Genomic DNA, 21,289 nt, shown 5'->3' on the forward strand with positions numbered 1-21,289 from the left:
TGTGCAAGGAAGGACGCCGCTCAGACTTGAGTCACTTTTGAGGGAGAAATCTGGGCCTTTCAAATTTACTCTCTGCATAAATGCATCCTTTGAAGGTTTTAGAGGACAGATGTCTCCATGTGAATCACTTGTTAAATTCCTCCTGCGTGACACATAAACTGGACTATGCTGCTCAGTATACAGCAGGTGCTCCATACCATGTGATGAGGCTGTTGCTACAACAAGCCAAAGACCAACCCTGAGTGTAGCCAGGAATCTACCCTCTGTCTCCTGGCCACCAAGGGCCTGGAGACCTGTCCCCCAGAGTCTGAGCCGAGAGAGGCCTCTGACCTTGGAGGCTCCAAGGCCAAGCGTGGGGAGGAGGTGTGGCCGGAGTCCCTCCCCCGAGGTCACTGCCGCGGGCCCATCGCACGGTCTCTCCGCCCTGCGAAGGTCCTGGGGCAGCCCTGGCCTCCTCTCCCCACGTACTGTAAGTTCTGAGAAATCCTGTTCTGCGGTTTGGCTGGGCCCCTCCCCACCTCCCTGCCCCCCGCGGGGCTGCCTGGGCCACCGTCTTCCGGCCGAGCCTGGCTGGGGGGAGCAGGGCTAGGAAACCCGCCGCCCAGCTGGAGGGAGAGGGCCTCAGTTTTCCCCCTGCAGAGTGGGGCGATGGTCGTTCCTGCCTGGCACAGGGCCCCAGGGAGGTGGGAATCTGGCAGGTCACCACCAGTCACTTCCCGCGGGCCTCCCTCCCTCCAGCCTCCGTGCCTCCTCTAGCTTCAGCCCAGCCACCGTCCAGCCCCTGGCACAGCCCATTTCCTCAGGGAGCTGGGGACAAGCTGGACCTGGGGGCAGGAGTTACCCTGTTTAAAGGCCAGCTCAGCCGTGGAGCTGGGCAGCCGCGGAGCTGGGCAGTGCTCGGAATGCACGGGAGGGGAACTCAGCCTTCACTGTTTTCCAGATCCATGTGGTCATAGCGGTCACCTCCCTGTCGTGCCTTCCCATTGGGCTCTGCTGGTCTGTGTCCCTGGAATGACCTTCTGAGAGGGGGACCCTCACCCTGCTACTGCACGTCCTTGGCCGGGTCTGTGGCCGTTCTTACCACCCACCAGAGGGTCTCGGCCCCACTGTGCTGGGGGCGCTGGTCTCCTGCTTCTGCCCACCCTCCTGCAAAGCCAGCCTGGAATCGCTCACTTCCCGGCAGCCCCTCCCTTCGGTGGTTTCCCAGAATGCACTCTGGTTGCCCCAGGCCAGGCCACTTCCCTGCCCTTAATCCTTCCATGGCTCCCGGCCACTCTCAGAAAAGCCAAAGTCAAAACCCAAACCAAGGACCTCTGCGTGGCTGTCCAGTAGAAACCAAATCTGGAACTAGGAGAGAGAACCTCTTCCCAAGGGTCACCACACAGAGGACAGGAGGGACTCACCAGCCTGGGGTCTGTGGGCATGTCCAGGGCTGGGCAGCAGGGTTTCCCTCTTCTGGGGGAAACTGGGGGCTGTGCTGGCCCCGAAGAGGCTGAGGTGGCCTGTGCTCAGGAGGGGCTGTGAGGTCCAAAGTGCAGGGGAGGGAGAGACGGTTCCCCTCCCGACTGACCTGTGAGGCCGACTGGAAATTTGGAGGGTCTGATCTTGTCATAGGAAAACAAGAAAACAAGGACCTCTGTATGAATCAGGGTTCTCCAGAGGAACAAGGGGTGGAGGGAGGGAGGGAGGGAGGGAGGGGGCAGACAGAGACAGGGCATAAGGAGCTGGCTCATGTGGTTTTGGAGGTGGACAGATCCCAAAGTCTCTTGTTGGCCGTTGGGAGCCCAGGGAGGAAGAGCTGCTGTTCCAGTTTGAACGTAGGAAAAGGCCAGTGTCCCAGGACAAAGGCAGCCAGGCAGGTGGAACCCCTCCCTCTCTCACAGTCCAGCCCTTCTGTTTGGCTCAGGCCTTCAACTAATTGGATGAGGCCCACCCCCACCCAGTGGGAGGGTCATTTGCATTATTCATGCTGTTGATTTTTATGTTAAACTCCTAAAACACCATCACAGAAACACCTGGAATAATGTTTGACTAAGTGCCTGGACATCCTATGGCCCAGGCAAGCGGACACGTGAAGTTAACCACCAGGTGGGCACCTGGGGTGCTGGAATGCACCGGGAGGGGACTCAGCCTTCACTGCTTTCCAGATCCCTGTGTTCGGTCACCTCCCTGTCGTCACTCACCCTGCTCGGCCACACAGACCCTTTCCTGTTCCTCTACTACCTGGGTGGTCATGCCTCGAGGCCTGTGTCCTTGGGTCCCTCTGGTGGCCTGTCCAGCTCCCTCGTTCCAGTTTTCCCAGGGCCCCTGTTGCCGGCTGAAGTCCTTATTTCTTTCCGTATTTATTGGCTGCTCCTTTCCCTGGTCAGAAGGCTTTGAGGTGGCCGGCAAGTACCAGTTCCTGGTACGTGGCTCCCTGGCCCCTGCCCTATTGGAGGTCACCTGCAGGGGTGTTGAGTGGGTAGGACCCACAGACAGGTACATGGTACCATCCTGATAAATGTGAGGTTAGGTTCAAGTCTGGTGCCAGGTGGGTCTCATGGGCCTGGCCAGTCACTCATGGCTTCCCTGAGACTGAAGTGGGGGCAGAAGTTAATGAGGAAGAAAAGTGTCCACAGCAGGTGCAAAGGCCCTCAGGTGGGAAGAAAGGTGCTGTGTTTGTGGGGACAGGAAAGGAGGTTGGGGGTGCGAAGTATGTGGAAAACAGTGGGGTGTTAGGAGAGCCTTGGGTCTGCTGTCAGTGGGGTTTGGGGAAATTGATTACCCCCAGGACAATGGAGAGTCCTTAAGAGACTTATAGGGTTCTGAGGTGGTATCCTGGAGGGGGCAGGAAGGGTGCTGGGTGCCCACGAGGGCGGAGCCATCCAACCTGGCTGAAGAGAGAAGGGGACAGGAGGGAGGTGCCCGAGGAAGATGGGGTATGTGCCAGCCGGGTGGGCTTGGTCCACCTTCTACTGGCTGCCCACCGGGGTCAGCCCTCAGTGGAGTTCCAGGAAGATGGACATTTGAGCCTTGTCACCCAGCCCTTCCCCCTCCCTTGTTTTCCTCCCATCTGGCCGTCCCATCTGTCCAGTGGCTTTAGGGGACCTCAGGTGAACGGCTGGGTGAGGCCTGGGTGTGCGTGTGAGAGTGTATGCGCCCCTGTCCTGGGGACTTCCACCTCCCCTCCCTGGTGGGGACCACCCAGTGCCGCCTGCAGAGTGCATGTCCCTCCTCGGTTCCTGCCTGCGCCCCGCTGGGCGGGAGGCCCGGGCCGCGGGGGCCCCGCTGCGGACGAGGGCGGCGGGTGGCTTCCTGCCTCGTGGGCGTCGGGTCTCGGGAGCGGCTGGGCCGAGATCCCTCCGTCCCGGGCCAGGCCACGCAAACCCCGGACCCGCAGAACTGTCCCCGTCTCGCTGGGCCGGGCGGCGACTGGGGGCGTGGCTAAGGATGCGCCCGCCCCGCGAAACGCACGCGGGTTCCAGGATCTCGGTCCTCAAAGGAATAAGGTTGCAGAGCTGCGTTCTCTCGTGTCCCGTGTCCTTTCTGGCTGTCGCCCGCAGCAGCTTTTATTTTAGTTTTTACTTGGTGTGATGTGGGGCGATGCGTCCTGCTAGCTCTCCCAATGCAGGGCCTCCGCAGGCTAAGCAAGAGCTCCACCACCCAGCCACACCCCGCCCAAGGTCGTATTTGTTTTCCCTTCTTTCTTTCTTTTTTCTTTTTTTGAGTAGCAGGGATTGAACTCAGGGGCACTCGACCCCTGAGCCCCATCCCCAGCCCTATTTTGTATTGTACTTAGAGACGGGGTCTCATGAGTTGCTTAGTGTTTCGCTGTTGCTGAGGCTGGTGTTGAACTCACAATCCTCTTGTCTCAGCCTCCTGAACCGCTGGGATTCCAGGCTTGTGCCACCGTGCCCACAAGGTCATATGTATACACACATATATATGAATGACACAATGACACTATTTTTATTTATTTATTTTTATGTGGTGCTGAGAATCGAACCCAGTGCCTCACACATGCTAGGCCAGCGCTCCACCACTGAGCTACAGCCCCAGCTCAAGGTCGTATTTTTAATCAAGGTTATTTCCCATGTATAAAATTCGCCCCTTTGAAAAAATATTGCACGATCTCACTCAAAGGTGAAATCTGAAAAAGCTGATCTTGGAGAAGTTGAGACTAGAAGGGCAGAGGCTGGGGGGTGCGCAGGGCGGGGCTTGAGTGGGGGGTCCACAGTACCACTGTACAGGTAAACAGGAGGAATGGGGTCAGGTGTCCTGTCGCTCAGCGCGTGAGTGGAGCTAACAACAGGCAGGGTGCATTTCAAAAATAACTCGAAGCAGCCAGGCATGGTGGTGCGCACCTGCAGTCCCAGCTCCTTGGTGGCTGAGGACTGGGTGCGTTTGAACCCGAGTTCCAGGCCAACCTGGAGGGCACAGAGAGACCCTGCCTGGGACAGGAAGCTACAAGAGAGGACACCGAGTGTACTCAGCCTAATGATACAAGTGGAAGGTGAGGGATACCCGAATCGCTTGGATTTAATCAAAGGACCATCACATGGTATTCTAGGAGGATGTGCAATTATTATGTATCAATCAAAACCAAAATAATTCACTTTTTAAAAGTGTGTAATTTGGTGACACTTTGTAGGTTCACAAGTGTGCGGTTGTCACCTCTATTTAATTCCAGAACAATTTCACCACCCCCTCCATCCCCACCCCGCCAAGGAGAGCCTGCTCCGGAGTCTCCCTGTGCTTTGGGCGGCATCCGCGCAGCGTGGGAAAAACCAGAAGAGTGCAAAAAGTTCCTTGAGGAGCCGGTTCAAGTGAGAGCAAGCTCCGCCTGCAGCGCAGAGCCTGCCCCCCCCCCCACCGCGCCACCCCGCCACCTCACCTCTATCTCTGCCAGGTGAGTGGCCTGCCTGGTGGGACGATGTCACCTCCTCCCCACGCTTGTCCTTGGAGCCTCCAAGGTCAGAGGCCTCTCTCGGCTCAGACTCTGGGGGACAGGTCTCCAGGCCCTTGGTGGCCAGGAGACAGAGGGTAGATTCCTGGCTACACTCAGGGTTGGTCTTTGGCTTGTTGTAGCAACAGCCTCATCACATGGTATGGAGCACCTGCTGTATACTGAGCAGCATAGTCCAGTTTATGTGTCACGCAGGAGGAATTTAACAAGTGATTCACATGGAGACATCTGTCCTCTAAAACCTTCAAAGGATGCATTTATGCAGAGAGTAAATTTGAAAGGCCCAGATTTCTCCCTCAAAAGTGACTCAAGTCTGAGCGGCGTCCTTCCTTGCACACTTCCGGTAGCACAGGTGTGCGATCTCACCTCATCCTTACCAAGGCCTCCTTTAGCCGGGCACAGTGGTGCATGCCTGTTATCCTAACAACTCGGAGGCTGAGTCAGGAGGATGGCAAATATGAGACCAGCCTCGGCAACTTAGCAAGATTCTGTCTCAAATAAAATAAAAAAGGCTGAGGATGTGGGTTGGGGGGGTAGAGTGCCCTTGGGTTCAATTTCCTCTAACAGAACATACAACATACACACACACATACACACACACACACACACATGCCCCTTGAAGGGACCTCCATTTTATTGGTTTCAAGAGGTCAGGTCACTTGTCCAAGGTCACATGGTGTGTGAGGAGCCGACTGAAACTCAGGCCTGTGGTCCGATGCAGCAGGAAGAGGGGACTCTAAAAAGCAGGATTCCTCTGGCCCCCCTTCACGGTCATCAGTGCCCTTTGAAACTCGGGAGCTATTCATTCAGTCATTCAACAAACGTCTACTGGGTGCCACGATGTGGTGAGCTCTGCTGGAAGCTGGGAGAGACGCAGAGGGGGCTTGCCCTTCCTGAGCTCACGTGCTGGTGGGTGACCTCACCTAGGAAGAAGGAATCGAACAGAGATGCAAGGGACACAGCTGGGAAGAAAGAAGAGAAGGCCAATGCCTGGGTCCCAGACGGGCTCAGTGAACACCTTAGATTTGAAGCTGGGCCTGGCGACCCACACCTGGACTCCGCTGCTCTGGAGGCTGAGGCAGGAGGATTGTTGAGCCCAGGAGTTCAGGGCCAGCCTGGGCAGTGCAGTGAGACCCCAGCTCAAAAAATGCATATGTCTATTCACATGGTCTGAAATCCCCGTCATTCGTGGCAGGTTGGGGTCCAGGACTGTGAATCCTGCTGGGTGGTGACAGTTCTCCAAGGGGGTAAGAAGTGGTTCTGGGGGAGGATGGAGGGAGGGACAGAAGCTCTGGTCTTGAAGCAGCCACAGATGGTCCAGAGACATTCTATGCATTTTTTTTTTGTACCAGGGATTGAACCCAGGGGCACTTAACTACCGAGCTACACCCCCAGCTCCCCCCCCGCCCCCACCTTTTAAAATCTATTGTTTTGAGACAGGGTCTTGCTAATCCTTACGGCCTGGCTGAGTTGCTGAGGCTGGCTTTGAACTTGCCATCCTCCTGCCTCAGCCTCAGTGCCCGCCTTTCCCAGCTCTTCAGTGCATATCTTAAGCAGATATCTGCACATCTATTCATTCATCTTTCATGGTGGGATGCCTTTCCCCCGATTTTCACTTAAAATCTCTCTCTTTCTCCCTGTCCTTTGTGCTGAGGATGGAACCCAGTGTCTTGAGCAGGCTGGGCAAGTGCTGACCACCCAGCTACACCCAGAGCCCTACTTAAAATATAACCCAGGTTCCACGTCACTGACCGATGTTGGCTGGTTTCCTTTTACGGCTGTGTAGTATTTCTCTTGTGCTTTCTTGCAGACATTCTTCTTATTATTTATTTTTGCAGGGCTGAGAATGGAACCTGGGGCCTTGTGCATGCTGGGTGAATGCCCTTCCACTGGCCAATCCCCGCTCTTGATGTTCTTCCCCCTAGGGCCTCCCACTTGCTCAGCAAGTGCTCGCCATTGAGCCACACCCCAGTGTCCCTCGTGCTGAGCGGCGCATTTATCCCATTGGTGTGGATGGTCGCACAGCTTGTTTTCAGTGTTTTCCTGCAGTCAGGTGCTGCTGTGTGGTACAGATAGCGGTTCGCGTCCTTATGCGGGCAGATGGATGGAGTCTCAAGGAGCTAGAATGGAGTCTCATGGAGCATCACAGGGAGCTAGAAGACATGTGCACTTGTTGTTTAACTCGCTGTGCAACCTGCCTCTCATGGGGTGGTACAGGTTTCCTCCCTCACCGCCTGGGTTCAGCAGTGCCAGCCTTCACACACCCTCGTCAGCAGCGGGTGTTATCAGACCTTTTGATCTTTGCCAATCTGATGGGTTAAAAATGATATTTCAGTATAGGTGTAATGCTCATTTCCCTTATGAAATCGAACTGTGTCTAAGAACTCTTTCATTCTCTAGAATTCAGTGTTTGTGCCCTTTGTTGAAAGGTTCCCAGGCACTGGTGTGATCTTTTGAGATTTTTTTATTGATTTTTCTGATAGCTCTTTATATATGACAGGCATTATTTCTTTGTGTTAGGCATTATAGTTCCCCCCCCTCCACTTGTCACTAAAATTATTTATTTTATTGTCTTTTGTCTTTTGACATATGGCAGTTTTTTTTTTTTTAAAGAGAGAGAGAGGCAGAGAGAGAGGGAGAGAGAAACTTTAACATTTATTTTTCAGTTATTGGCGGACACAACATCTTTGTTTGTATGTGGTGCTGAGGATCGAACCCGGGCCGCACGCATGCCAGGCGAGCGTGCTACCGCTTGAGCCACATCCCCAGCCCATATGGCAGTTTTTAAAAAAAATATTTTTATTAGTTGTGGATGGACCTTTATTTTATTTATTTATATGTGGTGCTGAGGATTGAACCCAGTGCCTCACATATGCTAGGCAAGTGCTCTACCACTGAGCCACAACCCCAGCCCCTCCCATGGCAGTTTTTTGATGTTTATATGAAATCAACTATTTTAATTAGTAAAAAAAAAAATGGCATCTGAGTTTTTGTCATATTAAGAAGTGGGGTTACCTTAATAAGATGGGAGGTGGGAAGGAACATTTTGAGCAGAGAAAATACCACATGCAAAGGCCCTGAGGTAGGAAGGGGATTGGTGTATATATTAGCCATGGTTTCCCAGGGAAATAGAACCAACAGGCTGTGGGGGCGGGGGACACTAATTTTAAGGGATGGGCCTCTGTGGGAGCCTGGAGACCCAGGGAAGAACTGCAGCTTGAGTTTGAAGGCAGCTGCTACCAGAGGGCTTTCTTCCTAGCGAGGAGGACAGTCTTTCTCTATTAAGGCCTTCACCGGATTAGATGACGCCCACCCCCATCATGGAGGGTAGTTTACTGATTTAAATGTTAGTCACATCTAAAAAAAAAACACCTTCACAGAAACACCTAGAATGATGTTTGACCAAATGGCTGGGTACGGTGTCCCAGCCAAGTTGACACATGAAATTCATCAGCATGCCTTCACCCCGTCAACTTGAAACCTGCCTGCATCTCCTTAGATGAGGGTTAATCTCCAAATCGAGACAACAGTAAGTTCACGCTTCCACCTCATACGTGCAATAACCCTCCTGTGTGAATCAGAAACTCACAGCCCTTTCCCCAGAAGAGCCTGTGACGGCCCTGGGGGGTGTTTACAGCTGCCCTTGATGCCTCACGATTTGAATCGCGCAACCTGAAGTCAGCCAGACTTAAGTACTGGGCCCTGAAGTCAGAACAGCGCATGTTACACGGGGATAAATAAGAGCGCAGACAGGACATTTCAGACACACGGACCCATATCACAGAGGGAGGGAGAAGTCCTCCCCATGTCACAGTACTCATTCTGTGACTGGCCTTGTGGCTGTGGCTGGTATCTGTGACTACAAATCTGGAGTGGTTTTCGTCGAGTGCCCTAACACCTGAGCACCTTCGATGATGGGAACTCAGAACTCGTTTTCTCACAGTTCTGGAGGCTGGGAGTCCAAGGTCAAGGTGTGGCAGGGCTGGTTTCTCCTGAGGCCTCCCTCCTTGGCCTGTCCAGGGCCATGTCTCCCCTCTGTCCTCACATGGTCATCCCTCTGTGTGTGTCTGCGTCTTAATCTCCTCCTCTTGGAAGGACACCAGTCAGATTGGGTCAGGTAGAGCTCTTTCTCTGAACAGAGGCACATTTCAAGGCACTGGGGTCAGCACTTGAACACAGGCCCTCTGGAGGACCCCACAGCCCATTACTGGAGGAGAAAGGCCATCAGTGTGTCCGGGTGGAGGAGGATGGAAAGAAAGCCCAGGAGGGGTGCAGAAAGATGGGCGGAAGATTCAGGGCCACAGTGAGGACTCGGCTTGCATGGAGTGGAAGTCAGCAGAATGTCCTGAGCGGGGAATAATGCCGTCATGACCCGAGTTTTGCAAAAGTCCTCGCAAGCATTCTCTGGAGGGGATGGGGACGGAGGAAGAGGTTCCTACTGTCATCCAGGAGATCAACCCAGGGGCCTGGGGAGGGAGGGTGGAGCGAGGTGGGCGGTTTCAGGGACATTTAGAGGGAAAGGGCTTGTGGATCAAGGTAAGGGAGCCTCCAGCCCACTGGCAGCGGAAGTGGGGAAGAGAGAGGTGGCCCTGAGCTCAGCGAGTGCTCCGTGAATGCTCCTGGAGTGAGTGACGGACTTCAGCTGGAAACTGGGGACGGGCTATGGGACTCCAGGGGGTGTGGGCAGGGGCCGGGGGTCGGGTCTCTGGGTCTCCAGATCTGGGTTGGGGTGGGTGCTGGGCAGAGGCCTATCCATGACTCCTGGGAGGAGGTGAGATTGCTAACAGGTTTGAGTAGTGAGCAGCCACCACCAGTGTGTGTTGGGAGGTCGCAGAGGAGATTTCTGGCCCCTCAAGGTTTGGAGCTGGGAGACGTTAGCCTGGCTCAAAGGAGGGTCCTTTGGGGTTCCTGGTACACTGTGCGTCTCTCTCACCCCCTGCAGCATCTGAGACTGGGTGTGTTCCACATCCCTCCTCTGTGTGTCTTGCCTTTGGGGTGGATTTCTCTTGAGGTCTTGCTTCAGATCTTAGGGAACTAAATTCAACGGGGCCCTGGCCTGTTGAGCTTGGAGGTGCTGCCCCCTGGTGGGAAGAAGAAAAACTGCCTTCTGACCACCTTGTCTCTGGTGGGGGTGGGGAGGTGGGATGGGGATGGTGGGTGGTGGGGTGCAGTGGGCTGGTGTTCTAGCTCATTCCATAGTTAGAGGCTGCCTTGAGGGAAGGGAGCCAGACCATGTGTGTGTGTGTGTGTGTGTGTGTGTGTGTGTTTTCCAACTCTGGATCTTGGTCTTTCTGCCACCTCACCTCTGAAGCTGAGGACCTCAAACTAGCCCAGTCTATAGGATACATGGGGGACAGAGTGGGTGACATAGCCAGGACCCTCAACCACCTCTACTGTCTGATGCTAGAGCTGAAGGCTGTGGTAGGCTTACTGTTCCAGAAAGAAGCCCCTGTATAAGACCATGCGGGAGTGCTTGTGGGAGGGAGGGAGGGGGAGTATGAAACACAATGAGGAAACTGGAAAAAAATTAGGAGCTGGTTGTGCATCTGGGGTCCCAGCTACTTGAGAGGCTGAGGGAGGAGGATCACTGGAGCCTGGGAGCTTGAGGCCAGTCTGGGCAACATAGTGAGACCTCATCTCAGCAAAACCAAACCAAACTAAAAAAAAAATTTAAGGATGCAGAGAAAGACACAGAAATGTGTGTGAGATGTTAAATGGTGACCAATGAAGTGACGGATGGATAAAGGATTCCTCGTGCTGCGGATGCTGTGCCCTGGCCTGCGCATGCCCCATGGCTCCTGTTTATTGCTTGGGAAACTGGGCAGACCGTCCCCCTTGCTGGCTGGAGGTCCTGATGCTCCTAAGCCTGGGCTGGATGGCGTGAAGCAGAGGGTCCTGTTTCCAGAAACCACTCAGGCACACCCTGGGGAGAAGTCCAGTCTCCCCATCCTGAGGGCTGGATCCCTACTCTAGGCCTAGGAGGGATGGGGCGGGGTGTGGGGGTGGGAGAGGGCTCCAGAGCATCCCAGGGCAGGCCCCAGAGGAAGGTCTGGGCTCTGTTGGGGGCGTAGGCTGAGATGTCTGGGGAGATGGCGCAGCTGAGCGAACTTGGAGCAGAGTGGAAGGAAAGGAGACCGGAGAGCCTGGAGGGCTTGTCCCCAGGGGCACCTGTGCAGGAGCAGGTGGGGCTCTCACTGGAGTATCTGCTGAGGGTCACAGTGGGCTGGACAGCCCTTGGGAAGGTCACCACCTAGTCTGGACAGGTAGGATGGGGCCCAGGGGCTGGTCCTGGGGGTGAGCCTGGGGAGTTTGTGAAACCTTCACAGTGGAGTGTCCTGGGGCCACAGCATGGGGTGACCCCAGAGGGAGTCTTTGGAAGGAGCCCGGGAGGAGGAGCTGGAGGCCATACCACAGAGGGCAGCCCAGGGCCTGAATGGGACTGACCTGAGGTCCAGAGTACAATCCAAATTTGGAAGTTCTGGGGTTGGGGGTGGGTTGAAGGGGCTCTGCGAGCTAGAAATGTGTGAGTATTCTGGGTGGGGACCCAGAGCAAGGGGGTGAACAAAGAGCAAGAGGGGCCATTGTGGGGGCTTGGCGTCTTGGTCTTTGGGGGATGGGTTGTGGGAACACAGGGGTGGTCTGGGGGAGGAATCCTCAAGGGTGAAGGAAGAGTCCTGGGGCAGAAGGAACTCAGGAATTAGCTTTGGATGCCAGGGATTCTTAATGGGTCATTGCAGGGGAGACCCTTGAGGGTCAGAACATGGGTCTTGAGGCAGCTATGGAAGTTCAGGGCTTGTGTGGGCATTTTAGGGCAAACCAGGAGGTGATGCATTTGGGGAGCTGAGAGCCAGAAATGCATTGACTAGGGGAATTTAGTGGTGTGTTTGGGGGACTGGTTTCTAGGAGGTAGGTTGTGGGCGGCACTTGGGGGCTGGTGCCGTGATCCCGCAACAGTAGCACAGAAAAAGTTCTGGGAAGGGATTTCAACACCTGGTGCAGGTTGTGTGGAGTTGGGGGGTTCTGAGATGCATACTAAGGGTGGTGAGCTGGGGCCTTATAGGCAGGGGAACCTTGAGGGGACTTTATCAGAAACAACAGATCATGGGGGTGCGATTAGGAGGTCAGAACCTGAGGATGTCTTGGGCTGGGCAGGTGTGAGTGTGTGTGTGTGTGTGTGCGCGCGTGTGTTTGCATGCATGCATACGCACCTGTGCGGGTCTGGGGGACACAGACCCCTAGAGAATGGTTTGAAAGGATTAGAACACAGTGTTACATTAGGGTTTGGTTATGGGGACGTGGGTTTAGGGGACCCGCACTGGTATATCTCAGGAGGTGGATCATGGGACTTGCTTTAGGGCAAGTTCCAGCCAGGGATGTTTTGGGAGGTAGATCCAGGTGGTGGGGTCTGGGGGCGGGTCAGATGATGCCCCTGATGATGGGGCATCAAGAGTGGGTGGGGCCGCCAGGGGAGGACGACAGGACAGGGCTGGCTCGCAGAGGATTTACTGCCCACACTCCACCTTCCAGGGCCCCGCGTCAGTAGCATTTGCGGTACACGATGTGGGGACCCTGCTCCTCATACTGTTCGCGCAGGACCCAGCAGGACTGGAAGGCGCGCAGCGAGGCCAGGATGGAGCCCCCCATCCACACCGAGAAGTTCCTGTTGGCCTGGGCGGTCACCACCACGTGCTCCTCCGGGGGCAGAGAGCGCAGCAGGTCGGCCCTGAAACGCTCCTCCAAGCCGGTGAAGAGCGAGGAACCGCCGCACAGCAGCACGCTCTGGGCCACGTCGCCCCGCACCTCCTGGGGCACCTTGTGGAGGCTCTGTTTGGCCATGGTGGGGAGGCCCACGGGCGACAGCCCCAGGATCTCCGGCGGGTGGAGGAGCAGCTCCGGGCACTGGAATAGCTCCTTGCCTAAAGTCACGGTCCGCCCGTCGGGCAGCTTGAAGGACTGCCGGCACTCTTGCTCCGACCGCGCCTGCTCCTTCTGGAAATCCGAGGCCACGTAGCAGAAGCGGTGCTTGATGTTCTCCACCGTGTCCAGGTCCTGCTGCTGCAGCGCGAAGCCCGAGCCCAGCAGGATCTCCGCCAGGAAGGCGGTCAGGTGGTGGCCCGCCAGGTCCAGGCGCTCGGTGGCGTGCGGCAGGTTGTAGCCCTGGAAGACTGGCACCGTGTAGGAGACCCCGTGGCCAGTGTCCACCACCAGCCCGCTGACGCGCCCGTGCGCGTAAACCGACAGCACCGACTGCGAGGCCACGTACATGGCGGGGGATCGCAGCGATTCGAAGGTCACCTCCACCAGTTTCTCGCGGTTGGTGGCGGGGCTGAAGGGTGGATCGGAGAACAGCAGTGGGTGTTCCTGGGTGTCCACTTGGAGGTCGTGCTCCAGCATGTGGCGCCAGATGAGCTCGGCGGCTTCCCAGTCCACCACGATGCCATTCCGGATGGGTTGCACCAGCGTCAGCTCTGGACGCACGCGGGCCGCCTCGCCGATAAAGGTTTCCACCGCTGGCTGCCCCGAGGTGGCCTGTTTCTTGGGCTGGCAGCCCATGATGGTGGCCACGGTGAAGGAGGGGCAGGCCTGCCCAGCGAAACCCACCTTACAGGTGCCCGTGCCCATGTCAATGACCACAGCCCCGGTCTTTTGCGGCAGCTTGTCGTCTGCCATGGGCGAGTCCGGCTTGGGGTTCTTGTCAATCATGGGGACCTCTTGATCCGGCTGGAGCTCCCGGGGCTTGGAATCCTTTGTGTTCATGGCTGCAGGTGGCCCTGTGAGGCTGCTTGGCAAGGCTGACCACTTTCTTCTGGGGTTCAGGGGTGAGGGGGGAAGAGGTTGAGGCCAGGCTGGTTGAAGGGCCGGCAGTGAGAGGGAGTGGGCTGGCCAGGGGTCTGTGACATCAACCTGCTCCCTTCAGCCTCCCCAGACTTCACAATGCAGGGGTGGGCAGGGAGGGGCACCTCCTAACCCTTCCGACCCCAGGACCTCAACTATTCAGGATTTCTGGCAGAGAACCGAGTTCGGAGAGGGAGGAGGGGCTTCTGATTAGCTCCCAGATTCCAGAACCTCCACCCTGGCCCCACACACAGAAGGTCAAGTGCATGTGGCACCTACCTGCAGGTGTAGACAAGGAAGGCCCAGGAATCCTCATGCTGCATTTTTACTGTGGAGAGGTGGAGAGCTGGTCACAGATCTCCCGAGAATACTAACCCCAAGGTGACAGGCTGGCCAGCCTGACTTCCAGGTTGCTGAAAGGAATCAGGACAGCCTGGCCTGAGTGTGGGAGACCTTACTTAGCAGCCTGCTTTTCCTCTGGCCCCAGTCACTCTCCTGGTCTCCTTCTTGCCAAGCATGAATTTGCCCCTTCAGACCTCAGCCCCCATGCCACCTCCTCCTGGAAGCCTTCCTGATTTCCACTCTGTAGCCCCACTACGGGAGTGTGTCTGCAGATGCTTCTGTAGGAGGAGAGCCCTTGGGACCCGAAAGGGGCTTTCAGTATAGATAAAAGGAGGGGCAGGTCCTGGGTTTTGGAGCAAAGAATTGTTTAGACAACAGATAGCAGGGAGAGTTGCTTCAAAACCAAGACTATTTCCGATGGTATAGACATCGGCTTGTGAGAGGTTTTGTGTGTGTGTGTGTGTGCATGTGATATGAGAAATCACCAGGAACGGTGTGCTCAAGGTGTTATGGGAGATATCTAAATGAGGGATGTTTAATTTTCTGATTATGTCAATAAGCCCCGGAGAGTTGGGTTCATTGAACATTGTAATTCATTCATTCATTCTTGGTAGGTGTGGTCTAATATATATTTTTGGAGACACTCATTCACTTAGCTAGTTACTGAGGGTTCAGGTATTTAAAAAAAAATTGGGCATCCACACAAGCAGGAATATACCACATAACAATCCTTTATCCATTGTTTACAAACATGGGTTTTCAATCTGCTTCTTGATATTCTATAAAGGCTGAAAGTCAACATGAGAAGGTAAAGACACTCATCATCTTACCATTTAAAACTTATCTAAAGGAAGGAAGAAAGGATTTTGGCTTTGCTCTTTGTTGTGCCAACATTCAACCTGATCAACACTTTGCTTGCTGTTTCTGAACATTTGTTTTGCTAGTGCTGGAATGAGATGCTAATGTTAAGAATGAAATTTTTGACTGGATATATATATATATATATATATATATATATACACACACACACACACACATATACACACATACACAATGGAATATTACTTAGCATTAAAGAAGAATGAAATTATGGCATTTGATGGCAAATGGATGGAACTGGGGACTATCATGCTAAATGAAGTAAGCCAATCCCCCCAAACCAAAGGCTGAATGTTCTCTCTATGTGCGGATGCCGACCTACAACCCGATGGTGGTGGTGGAGGGAAGAATAGAAATCCATTGGATTAGACAAAGGGGAATGAGGCAAAGAGAGCGGGGATGGGAATAGGAGGGACAGAATGAATGACACAACTTTCCTATGTTCACATATGAGCACACGACCAGGGAAACTCCACATCATGTACAACCACAAGAATGGAAAGTTATATTCCATGTATGTGCAATATGTCAAAATATACTCCACTGTCATGTATATCTAAAAAGAACAACAGGGAGGGGCTGGGGTTGCAGGTCAGTCTTAAAATGCTCGCCTGGCACATGTGAGGTGCTGGGTTTGATCCTCAGCACCACATTAAAATAAAGGAATTGTGTCCACCTATAACTAATATATATNATATTAGAAACTTTTTATAAAAGATCTTTCCATATATTACAGAATTCAATAATAATACAAAAAAAGAACAACAATTTTAACAAAACTATTTTTAGGTACAACATTTTCAATTCTGAATTTTAAGTACTATTATTTTTCTAGATTCAAATAATTAACAGAATAGGCAACTATCATTAGCAGATCAGAATCTTAGAAATTAAAAACGATTCAAATGACTCAATTGTATCAGTAAGAAATCCAAGATGTCAAAATCGTTAACCAAGCTAGCCTTGGAGTAAGGGCTCATATTATCTTGTTTGCTCTTTGTTCTCAGGGTGTATAGTCACTGCTTAATTATTGGGCAATGCTAAATAATTAATCAAATGAAAAATGTTTTATTGCCTTTTTCATGTTGTTATGGATAAAAGCAACCATAACTTAGCTATTGTCCTTTTGTCATATATATATATTTAATCACATAATCATTATTAATAAATTAATATATATTTATAAGAATCTGTGCATCCTAATCTTGCACCAAAGACAGTTTAGTGATACATGATTTTTAAGTAATACTGGCACAATAGTTTGTAAAGCTTCACATAATGGTTACCATCACATTTAAAAAAAAATTGGCATAAAATCTGACAAATATGTGATAAAATATAGTATATATTAATATACATGTAAGTAGATCTCAGGAGAAAGCCTTGATTTTTTTGGGGGGTGGGTAGTAGGGATTGAACTCAGGGGCACTCGACCACTGAGCCACGTCCCCAGCCCTATTTTGTATTTTATTTAGAGACAGGGTCTCACTGAGTTGCTTAGCATCTTTCTGTTGCTGAGGCTGGCTTTGAACTTGTGATCCTCCTGCCTCAGCCTCCCAAGCCACTGGGATAATCCCCTCCCCATCAGACGGCATTTCCATTTTAAAAAAAAAAATATTTATTTTTTAGTTATAAGTGGACACAGGGCATTTCCATTTTTAAGACCCTTTTTTGATTCCTTTGGAATGTGCCCCAAGGCAGAATTCTATTCAAAGAGTTCTGGGGACTTATCATGCTGCTTCCCACAATGGTTGTAACATTTCCCATTCCTACCCGCAATGCACGGGGGCTCCTTCATCTATGTGCGGTTGTAACAGAGTTTTAAACACCTGCATGTTAGTTCAGAGGTGCTGTTTCAGAGATGGAGTATTTTAAGACTGTTTAGTGTAGCATTTAGGTTAGTGACTGGCACATAGTAAATGCCATCTGAGGTTTTGCTATGTAAATTACAGGTTGTGTGTGTGTGTGTGTGTGTGTGTGTAAATGATAACCAGAAACATCCCCGTAACAGCTTTGAAGTGGAATCAGGAATTGCAACGCTCATTCGTCTAGAGGTGGCATGTCTTGCCTACACATCAACCAAGCTTCCACGCAAGTGGGATCCTCGGGTCTTGGTGGGCTCCACCTCTTTCCTCTTGCGTGGCCAGCAGGGGACGCCGGAGACCACAAGTTTCTTTTCCTTCTGCTAAATCCTTGGCAGTCTGGGTTCCAAGTCCTCACCTTGTTTGCAAATTAGAATCACCTGTGGGAATTAAAAAAATCTCCTGCACCCGAGACCAATTGAACCCGAATCCCTGGGAATGGAGACCAGGCATCCATGAATTTTAAAAGTTCTTGGAGATTTCTGTGGGAAGCAAGTGAAACTTATTAAGCTGGGTCTTCAAAATTCTTAATTACTTGGTCCCTCTGATTATCAGGAAATGATGGTAGCTCTCTCCAACTGGAGGGTTCTCTGGCTTCTTTTCGTATTAGGTTTGCAGGAGAGCTTGATAACACAACAACTTCAGGTTCCTCCGGAGAGTTCCACTCTGGGGTGAGACCCTGAGACTCTTCATTTCTAACAAGTTCCAAGGGATTTGGATGCAGCTGTCTGGAGGACTCTACTTGGAACAACAATATCTGTAATTTTACCAACATTCAGAAGATGTAAGGAAAACTCACAACAGAGTTGAAGTATTTTAATTCTAAATCATTTTAAAATGAGTTACTGTTTCAATGGTAACAACCCCAATCTGTTAGCCCTGCTTACATTTGAATCAAAGTCACCATACTGTATTCATTTGTGCGTACCTATGTTTATAGCAACACAATTCACAATAACCAAACCATGGAACCAGCCCAGGTGCCCATCCACAGATGAATGGATAAAGAAAATGTGCTATAAACGGGGAGTTTACTCATAAGCAAGAATAAAATGATAATTTGCAGGAAAATGGTTGGAACTTGAGACCAGCATGCTCATTAAATACTTGAACTTAGAAGGCTAAGGGTCATATGTTTTTTTCTCATATGTGGAAGCCAGAGAGGAAAAATTCTGGTGTGTGTGGAAATTTCATGAAAACCTAAGTGGGGGTTAGTAGAGGTTAGGGACTAAGGGAAAGAAAGAGGGGAGGGAGGGGAGAACACTGGGGACTGATATTGGCCAAATTATATTGTTATATCATGTGCACGTATGAATATGTAATAACGAATCCCACCATCAGCTATGATTATAATGCACTGATAAAAATATGGAAAAAGAAATATTCACTGATTTTTCTCCTTCAGAACTCCGGGTGGTGTTGGATTGTTCAGGTCCTTTTGTCCAGGTCAATGTCCTTCCTCTGTTCCTGTTATCAATGAAGAATTGGGAACACTTGTGTTCTCTGGGATTCTCATGCCCTACTGGGGCCAATTTGAAAGTCAGGAGACCTGACTCCCAGTGCAATTAATTTTTACCTTCAGTTGGGAGGGGAAGCTGGGGAGGACAGAATCATCAGGTCTTGGTGGGCTCCACCTCGTTCCTCTTGCGTGGCCAGCAGGGGACGCCGGAGACCACAAGTTTCTTTTCCTTCTGCTAAATCCTTGGCAGTCTGGGTTCCAAGTCCTCACCTTGTTTGCAAATTAGAATCACCTGTGGGAATTAAAAAAATCTCCTGCACCCGAGACCAATTGAATCCGAATCCCTGTGATTGGAGACTCATGTTGCAAGCCTCCTCCCTGACGGTGAGCTCCTGTGATTGAGGGAAGCAGGTGTTGGAGGGTTAAGCAGAGGGCCCACTCCAGAGCAGTGTTAACCAGGAGTCAAGAAAGGGCAGGTCTGAAAGGAGAGTGACCACGACACTCAGAGCAACCAAGAGATCTTTATTGTGGCCATGAGAAAGAGGGGAAGAGAGAGAGAGAGGTGGGGGGAGCTCAAAGCAAGAGAGTGAAAGAGAGAGAAGAAAGAGAGGGAGACAGAGGGGACAGAGAGAGAGAGAGAGAGAGAGAGAGACAGAGAGACAGAGAGAAAAGAGAGTGGGGGGGTCCTGGCAGGAGAGAGTTTTTATAGCCAAAATCTAATGAGGTCTCTGGGTCTGCAAGCTGCCTTGTTGGTGTACAGTGATCGGATCACACAGTAGTTGCTAAGGGTGTCATCTTCTGCCCTCAGAGAGACCAGGCAGGGGCTAGATGTGGGTTTCTGTTGCACCAGATGGGTGGGGGCTGAGTGTTCAGCCTTGAGTGGGGTTGAGTGTTCAGCCTTGAGGCGACGGATGAGGGTGAGGGTTGGGTGAGGGTGGGGGCCGAGTGTTCAGCCCACCCTGCAGCTAACATTTGTTCAGCCTGCTCCACAACTATCATTCCTCCCTTTTTGTCTTTCTAAGTGGTGTGAGGACAGTGTAATTCCATCAGGTTACTTCCTATTGAGAGGGGATGGTGTGTGCCCTATCTGGGAGAGTGAGGGAATGTTTGGGGACAGGCTTGGGAATACCAGGGCAGCAAGAGGTAACATCCAGTGGCTATAGACAGTTATCTCAGAAGGGTCAAAGTCCATAAAGGTTCCTTGAAATCATAAGTTTTCCACGGCACCAAACCATTCCTGAGCGGAGGAGACCCTTGGTATCAGCCATTGGTCCTGTTGTAGGGACTCAAGGAAATTTCGGAGGTGACTTGGTTGAATCCAGTAATGTTAAGGGTGACCGCCCGATTGCAGCCAGTGGAAGGGCAATCGCCTTGACCCATAAACTGAGAGTGGGTGGTGCCATCCTGGTGCCATGTCGCTTGGATGTCGAAGCGCCATCTGTGGGTTGGGATAGAAGCTTGAGAGAGATTAATGATTAGTAAAAGAGAAGAGGGTTGGTGAGAAATCTTGAATTTGGTGGGCCCCGGTGTGGTGGAAGTCCAGGACTGGACATTTGGAATAGGTGCCTTTTTAAGGTAGGAGACATGGTACCAGGGGGAGTGGCCCAACAGCTTGGCCACTGTTGGGGTAGTAAGTATGACTGTATGGGGTCCCGTTCAGTGAGGTTCCAATGATTGAGGATGCAGTTCCTGAAGTAAGACTGAGTCACCCAGTTGAAGAGGGTCCGATTCAGTTTGTGGTTGCACTGGGATTGAGGTAACAGATGGCACTGGAAGGCACCTGTCTGCGTGGTCCCTTAGGAGTTTGGTATAAGTGTGAGATAGGGCAGGTAGGACATAGGGGAGGAGGAGTGATTGGAAAGCTTTGGTTGATTAAGAAAGGGCACCCATAGAGTAGCTCAAAGGGGCTAAGGCCTGAGGGGGCTCTAGGGTCTGCCCAAATTTGGATGAGGACCAATGGCAGGAGATGGGGCCAGGAGAGCCTGAGTTCAGTAGCATGTTTAGCGAGATGATCCTTGAGAATGCTGTTAGCCCTTTCAACCTTACCCGAGGATTGGGGTTGGTAGGGGATGTGGAGCCTCCAAGTGATGCTGAGGCCTTTGGAGACTAGTTGAACAACCTGAGAATAATGGTCTGACTGGATGGAGGCTGGGAATGATCTCCTCAATGAGGATGGAGGCTACAGTGTCAGCAATTTCCCTGGAGGTAGTGAAGGCTTCTATCCAACCTGAAAAAGTATCAACCAGAGTAAGTAGGCAGCGAAACTTTTTGTGCCTAGGCATGTGAGTGAAGTCGATCTCCCAGTCTTCGCCTGGCTGGTGGCCCCTCATCTGAGGTGTGGGAGTTTAGGTTTGATGCCCCCTGTGGGGGATACTGTGCAGCAGACAGAACGAGTATTGTGGACCTGCTGGAGAGTAGTTCTCATTCCTAGGAAGTGAAAGAGGGGTTGTAAAATCTGGAAAAGGGGTTCTATACACTGGGGTACAATTAATTGTTCTTTCTGAATTTAGGCAAATTATTCCATTTTAATTAGAAATAGATCGTTATGTACAGTACACAATTAATCACATCTGTTTACCATTTCAGGAAAACATAAACAATGTTTAAGTATATAGAAGTATACTGTTGTAGGGATGGACGAGGCAAGGCACTTAAGATAGCAGGAAACCGTTTTATTTGACTGAGGCTAGGTTCAGAGGGCACAGCTTCTGCTGTAATCAATTAATCCCCTGAACCCCGAGTTCAGGCAGTTTCAGAACTTTACACCCCATGTAAGGGGAGGGGCTCAGAAGTTCACAGTCTGCAGAAGTTCACATAAAAGCAGATTTTTCTTTTCACTGTTCTGGGCAAGTTAACCCTTCAAGGACAATACCTGAGAAGGGGGGAGCTTCTTCTCCCCTTTCTTTCCTCCCCCTCCAGCTGTGCCATGGAGACCAGTTGGTAACTTCTCTTATCTTAGAAATGTAG

The 21,289-nt window shown here is 51.9% G+C and overlaps 2 protein-coding genes across 2 annotated transcripts in view; one reads left to right on the forward strand and one right to left on the reverse strand.

Annotated features, from left to right (window-relative positions):
- Nfilz (NFIL3 like basic leucine zipper) overlaps positions 1–8,686 on the forward strand; it is a 15,025-nt gene extending 6,339 nt beyond the window's left edge. Inside the window, exons 2-3 of the mRNA XM_048811071.1 lie at positions 6,871–6,952; positions 8,583–8,686. Coding sequence (XP_048667028.1) covers positions 6,871–6,952; positions 8,583–8,686 — 186 coding nt within the window. The remainder of the gene's footprint in view (positions 1–6,870; positions 6,953–8,582) is intronic.
- Positions 8,687–12,424: 3,738 nt separating this feature from the next.
- Actl9 (actin like 9) lies at positions 12,425–13,702 on the reverse strand. Its single transcript, XM_015503859.2, has one exon. It carries the CDS (start codon positions 13,700–13,702, stop codon positions 12,482–12,484), a length of 1,221 nt encoding a protein of 406 aa, XP_015359345.1. The 3' UTR covers positions 12,425–12,481.
- Between the last annotated feature and the right edge of the window lie 7,587 nt (positions 13,703–21,289).

Source organism: Marmota marmota, unplaced genomic scaffold (genome assembly GCF_001458135.2).
Source record: "Marmota marmota marmota unplaced genomic scaffold, marMar, whole genome shotgun sequence".
Lineage (NCBI taxonomy): Eukaryota > Metazoa > Chordata > Mammalia > Rodentia > Sciuridae > Marmota > Marmota marmota.